The sequence below is a fragment of the Triticum aestivum genome, chromosome 5D (assembly GCF_018294505.1).
Source record: "Triticum aestivum cultivar Chinese Spring chromosome 5D, IWGSC CS RefSeq v2.1, whole genome shotgun sequence".
Taxonomy (NCBI): domain Eukaryota; kingdom Viridiplantae; phylum Streptophyta; class Magnoliopsida; order Poales; family Poaceae; genus Triticum; species Triticum aestivum.
The window spans coordinates 373,194,615-373,203,334 of NC_057808.1; the positions used below are offsets into that span (position 1 = coordinate 373,194,615).

At 51.1% G+C, this 8,720-nt stretch overlaps 1 protein-coding gene across 1 annotated transcript; it reads right to left on the reverse strand.

The window, feature by feature from the left end:
• Positions 1 to 4,981: 4,981 nt before the first annotated feature.
• On the reverse strand, positions 4,982 to 6,358 carry LOC123124986 (tricin synthase 1). Its single transcript, XM_044545530.1, has 5 exons — positions 6,187 to 6,358; positions 5,983 to 6,062; positions 5,704 to 5,848; positions 5,475 to 5,609; positions 4,982 to 5,375 (listed from the first exon to the last, which is right to left on the reverse strand). Exons 1-5 carry the CDS (start codon positions 6,259 to 6,261, stop codon positions 5,082 to 5,084), a joined length of 729 nt encoding a protein of 242 aa, XP_044401465.1. The 5' UTR covers positions 6,262 to 6,358; the 3' UTR covers positions 4,982 to 5,081.
• Between the last annotated feature and the right edge of the window lie 2,362 nt (positions 6,359 to 8,720).

Consider the following 8,720-nt stretch of genomic DNA (forward strand, 5'->3'; position numbering starts at 1 on the left):
GGTCAATTGTAGAGGTGTTGAAAAAGACGGTTACACGGATTTTGCCCTCCTCATGAACAACACGCTTGTACTGAGCCGGTGATAACCCAAGGTGTGCTAGGAGGCTGTCAAGAACTGTTCTGTGTGGGATCCTAAACACTCGCTAGATTTCCTACAGTACCAGAGAACACAAAACATAAGGTCATGGGGAACTGCTTAAAGCAATTGAGATCACAATACATGAGAGGAATTTGAAAAAGCAGTCATTGATAAAAGCAATCATAGTGATAAAGAAGATATGCTCAGTCTCTGGTTAATCAGGTTGATATTGAGTATGCAAGAGTAGCTCGGAAGGCAAGACTGATACGATCATATACTGTGGAAAGACAGAAAGTAAATTCGTATAGTGTTTGGTCTTTCTAAAGAAACCTACCTACACAGTATCAAAGAAATAGAGTTTAAATCATCACAACGCATGGATCTAAATATCATTATTTATTTGCTATTCCTAGATCACATGTATGTTTCTTTGTACGGATGGCAGTGTCTATATCCGTGAGTATCTCCTCTGATTACAAAGATTGCTGAGTCACATACTCACACTGGCGGAGCCTCGTGGAGGCGAAACAGGGCCACGATCCCCCCTTCTGAAAGTGCAGACACTGCAAAACTCTGTTATCTCTTGCTAAACTCTGTTGATTTTCCGGCACTCTGATCACACCCCAAGACACAACACAAGGGACCAAGAATCGATTAGCTCATGTACTCGTGTGTAGCCTGCTGCTAGTGCCTCCTCGAGTGTGTGTGCTTGGTATGGAAAAATAGCCCATTATATTAATTTAATGTGCATATTTGTATAGTAACTGAATCCATTGTCAAGTTTTCCTGGATTCGACCCTGGATTGCCCTGGCTATTTCTAAGCCGTGCTCTCATTTGGCTCCCTCTTTAATTTGGTTCACGCTCCGTAACTGCATACTGACCATACTTTTGTAGCTGTCTAGATAAATCAAAGAGGGGACGTGACGCATCTCAGCTCACCTGTGCAAGTGCTCGCAAACAGTTGTTAGTGGAGCCAGCGGAACCCGGCGAGCCATGAACCTGGAGCTCATCGTCAGCCATCGCGACCTGAACAGATCCAAGAAATTCCTCAGATGTAGGCACACCTTCAAGGCTTAGAAGGAATATAAACCATCTGTGTGATGTGCGCAGGTGAGGTCTGACCTGGTTGCTGGATATAGGCCTGATTAAAGTTGCCCCTGCCCCAGTTCACAAGGCAGATCTAGCTGATTTAACACCTCCAGCAAGCACACACGCACACAAACAGTCACAATATCCTCATCTTGATGAAAGCGAAAATGTATCATATAGCACGCACACACACGAACAGTCACATTATCCTCATCTTGCTGAAAGCAAAAAATGTATCATGTACTGTAAATTCATACCTTCACCTGCAAAGGGTATGGTCCAGTTTCAATTGACAGTCTTGATGATTCATGTTGGCCTTTAGATAAGTTTTTGAACAACAATTTCGCAACCTGCACAAAAAGCAGAGGAAAGCTAGTAAATACTTCCAACATGATCACCTTAGTATAGTGATCCTACTTATCCAACGACCCATATATCTCAAATAGAACAGCTTAATATCTCAAACAACAGTAAACGTCCAGCATGTTCTCCAAAGTTACATAATATAACAGGTTCAAAGGCTGTCAAGATCAAAAAATAGCGAGGGGATTTCGTAGTCACGTGGCAAAGGTAATAAATTTTCTTCTAATTTAAATCTCAGACATCTCAATGAAATAAATAATTTGATACATAATTGAAACTGAACTCTAATCTTTTGTTGTTTAGTTGTCTTTTCGTGACTATCAACACTTTCAGTTTTAGCGTATGAGATGTTTCTCTGCGTCCTCCTCCCCAAGAAGTTAGGTATTAATTTTGAGAATTTACATTTGAGTGGTTTGGCGACATGGCATAGTACCGGGAGGTTTCTGTGAGGAGCGAGGTGAGACGGCCACTGCCGCTGAAGGAGTGGGGATGATGCCATAATTTGACAAAATACCAAATTTGCAATTCACATGTATCGGTTATCATCAGACTGTGAGACAGAGGACACCACATAACCGAGCCACGACAAACATGTAGAAGGGGAACCATAAGTGAAAAACGATGAAATGAAAAAATGTAATGGTAAAAGACATATAGTATCTTCATATATGAAAAAATATGAAAGGAAAAAAATGTAGTGGTATTCTACAGGGATGTGTTGTACCTTGCACCTTGAGATAAAATTGTTTCTGTCAGCAGCATGACTGCATCTTGCAAGAACATGTAGTCTCTCTTCTCTGTTTTGTCTTCTATGTTCTGTGAACACATAAACAGAACGAATATTAGACGAAATATGAATTGTCTGATTGCCTAAGAAAGTGCATCAGATTAAACTGTATAGATAGTATAATAAATGTTCGCTTAATGCATTCATCAATGGCTAGGGAGACCAAATCATAATAACCTAGGCAGACCAAACCAAACAACAGAGGCCAATGAACATGCCATTCTTCCTATTCTCTTTCAGAAGCATCAATCCAACACAAAACAAACCGAACCCTTTGTTTTTTCACATGTCACTCGACAAAGAACATCATTTTCCAGCAAGCAAACATGAAGGTGCCAAGTAAAAACACAAGACTAAACAGACACGAGCCAAGTGGACCAATCCAAATGCACCAGACCAATCCAAAAGGCACATGTCCTGCTGCATTCACCTCTTCCTGAAAGCTCACTACAATCCTAGAGAAAGATCCCAACCCTAGCCAACAAGCCAAGCAAGGCAACAAACATGTACTCTGTAAATAATTAGCTCGATCCAAGGCCTTCCTTGGCAGCAAGGTAAAAACAAAACAAGAAAGACAAAGAAAAATCTCTTCTTTGGAACCTAGCTAAATCAGGGAATTGGCTGGATAAGATAGATGTGCAGGGGTAGGAAGAGGGGGTGGAGCTCACCAGGTTCAGGAGGGGTGGGGGGTAGGAGGAGGGAGGAGCCATGAGGGCTCGTGCCTCGTCCACCTGCAGCAATTGCTACTCATCCAGATCGGAACCGACCTTGTCCACCAGAGGAGCAGGGACGCGTCCGTGCACCTGCGTAACCAAAAGCAGCAGCAACATGAGGGGAGGGGATTAGGGTTGGAGCAGGGGGAGGGCGTCATCCCGAGCAGGCCATTGCGTTGGCGCGGAGCAGGCAGAGCACAAGCACTCGGAGGCCAAGGTCGGACGACATCACCGGTGAATCTGCGAGCACCTTGGCTGCCGCCTGACCTGCTCACTCTCCCTCTTCTCTTCCCTTCCCTTCCCTTCTGATGACGAGAGGTCGAGGCTGCGGGCGGCGTGGTGCGAGGGAGACGAGGAGAGAGGTCCACGGCGGCGCGGTCTGAGGGGCGTCGGCGGCGGCGAGGTCTGCGGGGCGTTGGTGGTGGCGAAGTGGGCGGGGCTGCAAGGTCTGGTGGAGGGAGAGGTCGGGGAGAGGGCTGGGGCGAGCGGGGCTGGGATGCGGGAGGACGGGGGTTGAGGGCGCGGGTGCGGGGAAGAGGCGGCTAGGTCATCTACACGGGAGCGGACGCAATTTATATGCGTAAGCATGAAATGACGAAAATGCCCTCGGCGGGGCAAGCTATTTACGTGCGGTGGCACGGTCGAGGTGAAACTATTCATTCCTACAGTACCAGGATCTGATCCGACGGCGTAGGTCTTCCAGCGGCTTGATCCGAGGCCCAGATCGCATCAAGCACTTCGATCCAACGGCCAGAAAGCCCAAATCGCTGAGGAGCCGGGAGGATCGCTGTCATTCTTATTTCTCGATGCCTCTGTTCTGACTAGCCAATTTTTCCTCGTACTTATCTTTCTGGTGAGAATAAAGCTTATGCTGCCATCATATTTTCCCGATGTTGTTGCAAGCACACCACATGTATGAACTGCGCCCGTCACGCACGTACTCCCTCTGTTCCAAAATAGATGACTCAATTTTATACTAACTTTGCACTAAAATTGATACAAAGTTGAGTCATCTATTTCTAAACGGAGGGAGTACTCACGATGCTAAGGTTTAACCGGCTCAAGTTTCATCAAAAACAAATCATCAGTCCAAATCACAGCCGCCACGCCGTAGTGCACTTGCGCCACCCCGCGCCTGCCAACGAGCCTACCTTATAGCGCCGCCGTGCACTCTAGCGAACCTGCCTTGTACCCGTCGTCGCCTTGCGCCCGCCAGCGAGCCTGCCTTGCAGCGCCCCTGCCTCCAGCCGCCGAGCCTTCCCTGCCTCCATCGGGGAGCACCAGGACTGCAGAGGTGGCTAGCTAGCTTGTGAAGGGGAATGAGGGGGGGGGGGACAGCCTCGGCCAGCAGGGAGAGGTGATAGGAGTTTGGCCGTGTGTGCGGACCGCCGTGCGGGACAACAACCATTGAGTGTCGACGGAGGCGGCAGGGTGGAAGGCGGCGAGGAGCACCTCGCGACAGGATGGGCACCTGTGCTACTTCTCGTCCGAGTTGGAACCAGGACCTCGGCGCTACCGACTCCGGTATGGAGCTCCTCCACAACGTCGCCGGTCTACATCATCCATCACAGTAGCGGCCATGGGTGAGCGAAGGTGCCGGCAACGAGATCTTCGGCGAGCTCGTCAGTTGTTCGACGGAATGTCAGAGAAGGGATGAAGAGAGGCGCGAGATGCTGACAAGTGGGCCTATATCAACTTAATAGTCTATGCAAGCGTTGTTGACTTTTCTTGCCACGTCATCACTTACACGTGCTCCAGGCGTTAGGTTTTCACTGAAACCACTCTAATTGATCAATCGGTGTTTTCTGAAAACTGTCAGCACAATTGCGACGGGTTTTTGAAGAAAAAGAAAACGAAAGGTGATGGTTTTTTAAATTAGGATCCCCAATTATGATGGTTTTTTGCAATTTATTCCACCCTAACCCGTTATCCACAGCTCATGCTCAGCACTATTGCAACAGTGCTTATTCTTATTCAGACCAATCCAGTACGTGCCGATCGACTCCAACGGAGCACCAACATCAACATCGACCACACACGTGCCGATCGATCACGCGACGCGGCGGCACAGCATGATCCCGTCGGAGATGGCGAGCTGGCACACCTGCACGCGGCGGTCGGCGGTGAGCGCCGCGTTAAACGCCCTGGCGATCCCTGCGAGCTCCCGGTCGCGCTCCGACAGCGCCTCGTCGTCCGGCGCGGCCACGGAGCCGCCCCACAGCGTGTTGTCGTAGGCGATGAGGCCCCCGACCCTGACCAGCCGCAGCAGCCGCTCGTGGTAGTGGTGGAAGTTGGCCTTGTCCGCGTCCACGAACGCGAAGTCAAACTTGCCCAGGTTGCCATCCTGCAACGGCCATGCCATGAACTCACGGTCATCTCGCTGCTGCATGCAACACAGGGGCGCGAGCACGGACGGAGGCAGGGGGACGCGCGGCGCACGTACCTCGGCGACCAGCTGATCCAGCACCGGCAGCGCGAGCCCGACGCGGAAGTCGACCTTGTGCGCCATCCCGGCCTTCTCCACCACCGGCGCCCCTATCTCGTCGTAGCTCTCGCGGCTAAGGTCAATGGCCACGACCTGTCATCAACGACATAGTAACACAGGTCAAAGACAATGGTCTGGCCGTGCGCGCACACACCAGGAGGAAGCCAGCGAACGGCGGAGCTCTGACCTTGCCGTCGTCGGGGAGGGCGAGCGCGGTGGCGAGCAGCGAGTACCCGGTGAACACGCCGACCTCGATGGCGTTCCTGGCGCCGAGCATCTCGATCAGCAGGCCGAACAGCTGCACCTGGTCCGGCGACGCCGCCATGCGGGCCCTGCACGTGGCGCGTCTCACGACGCCCGTACGGGCAAAACGTCAAACACCAACCGTACAAGAACTACTCGAGCAACGACGACATAGAAACCGCCGCCGGAGATCGGAATCCTAGGAGTCGGACGGGATCCTTACATGGGGTGGGTCGCGGTGGCGACGCGCAGCTCCCGGAGGCAGTCGGGCTCGCGCGGGAACACCGTGGACTCCAGTATGTACTGCGGCAGAGAAGACGTTGGGGGAATCGGTGGTCATGTGACGGCTGTGAGGAAATGGATCGAGGAAGTTGCGGGCGCGTGGTGATTTGATCTGGATGGAATCAAGAGGGAGGATTTGATTTACCTGGTAGAGCTGCTCACTCTTGAGGAGGGTCTTGCTGTAGAGGCTGCTTCCGGCGGCGGCGGCGGGGGCGGCCATTCTCGGACGGTTGGTTTTGCCGGCCGGCCGGCAGCGTTCCTGAAAATAGGCTTCTTGCTTCTTCGCAGAAAAGTCTAGACTTGTCAGTTAGAGCATCTCCAAATGCGCGGTGCGCTATAAAAGCGTTTCCGGAATCACGAGTTTTTGCGTGCCGCGGAGCGCTGGCTCCAGCAGCCGCCGTAAAATATAGATACGCGAGCCACTCGAGCAGACGCGCTATATTTGTTCCCTTTTCTACTACGATAGATAAAGCCATAGATAAAAACAATAGATAGATAGTACATAGAAAGATTAAAAAGAATAGATAAAAAATGATACATAGATAGTGCATAGATAGTTCATAGCCTTCCCCTACGATAGACAAAACGACAAATAAAAAAATTACACCTCGTCGTCCTCCTCCGCCTCGGACTCCGCCTCAGTGATGTCCTCCTCCGATGTCTGAATGAAAGGCCTCAAGGTACCGATCGTCTTCGGAGTCCCAGGACGACGCTGCTCCTAGCTCGATGTTGAATTGAGCGGCCGCCTTCCGCGTACGCCGGTCCTCGCGATAGACGGCTCGCTCTGCCCTCCTCTCCCCCCTCTCCACCCTCCTTTTGCGCGAAGAACTGTTGCTCGTTGATGACGTCTTGCGGGAAGCGTTGGCGCCACAGCGCCATGGGTTCCTTGTTCATCTAGGCGAGGCTGAGACGACGCTCCCGCCTCCGGTTCTCGCGACGATCCTCGTCGGTGATAAGCCGCGGGGGAGGTGCCAGCTCCCGCGTCGGCACCTCCGGGAAGTTCATGTACCTACGGGACCGTCGGAGGCGCCACGCCGCCGCGTACGCGAGGGTGGCCTCGTGGGCGGTGTCGAAGGTGCCGAGGCCGAGGCGCACGTTGCCGGACCGAATCTCGGCGGAGAAGGTGCTGGAGGGGCGCGCGCGGACGCCGCGGTAGCCCGAAACTCCCTGGCGGCGCGGCGGCATGGTGGCGCGGTGGTGGTGCGTCGGCGGCGAGGCGAGAAAGCGGCGGAGGGAGCGGGGAGAGAGCGGCAGAGGGCGCGTAGCGAGGTGGAGAGCGATGGGAGGGCGCGTGGCGAGCGCTGCATTTTATAGGCGCGCCTGACGCTGCGCGCCAAAACTAACGCGTGCCCGGCCGCTTTTTCGCGCGCGCAATCTTTTCCCGCCGCCGCTGAAGCGCGCGAAACCGCCCCGCGTGCGCTAAAATCGCATTTTACCGCGCGCGCCCTTTTTTGCAGCCACTGTTGGAGATGCTCTTATCCCAGGCCAGGAGGCAAGCGATGCTATCAGGGTCCGTAAACAGGCAGGTGATACCGAAAATGCTACATCGACGGGTTTGTTACGGGATTTCAACGGACTCTTCCAACAAATTAGACTTGCTCCCCCCCTCGATTTTCAGGAGGGTGAGGCCCCTCTCTCCCCTTTGGTCCAATCGTAGTTTGCTAACTCAAAAACACACCTGTTATGTTCTGTTGATGTAGCATTGCTCACCCGCCGCCCGCTGGCATGACGTCAGACCAAAATCACCCTCTCTAGAGATTCAGTGGGATGGTAGGATTTTTCTAATAGGGGGTTGATTTTGATCCAGTGTTTTTTGCCTTAATCGAACACAGAGTTTCATGGGATGGTAATTTTGTGTTCCTAGATTTGGTAGTGTGTGGCAGTGGGGCTTATTTTTTGGTAGGCAGTGATAGTTTTTTGGGGGATTAGTATAGGGTTTGAACCCTAAGCACATTTTCTGTGAATCAAGGTTCATCTTCTATCTATCTAGATTCATATTTTCCCCATTTCATGTCAGGCTTGTTGTAGGATCGCAAGTCGATCTAGAGAGGATGATTAGATTACATGACAAAATAAAAAACACAACTTTTTATAATTTTAGTTCTTGATGAGTTTTACTAATTCTCACAAGTCACAACTCAAGCAACACCCTACACATGCAAGTCTAGATAGTAGGCAACGGAAAGTAAGACTTTGCATATGAACATAAAGGGTGGATCGGAGAAAATCAAACGCAATGAAGACACGATGTGGCGTGGTTCCGATAGGTGGTGTTATCATACGTCCACGTAGATGGAGATTTCAATCCACAAAGGGTAATGGTTGCACGAGTCCATGGAGGGATCCAACCATAAATGGTCCACGAAGAAGCAGCCATCCTATGCCGTCATGACTTTCATCCACGAAGGACTAGCCTTACTCGGGGTAAATCTTGATGAAGTCGGTGATCTTCTTGCGCTTATAAACTCCTTGGTTCAACTCCACAAGATTTGAAAGCTCCCAAATAACACCTAACCAATTTAGAAGACACCACTCTTCAAAAGATAATATATGTTGTTGTTGATGATGAACTCCTTGCTATTGTGCTTCAAAAGATAGTCTCCTCAACACACAATCACTCTCTCACATATTTGACACGGTAGTAGAAGGATTGAAGTGGAAAGCAATTTGAGGGGCTAG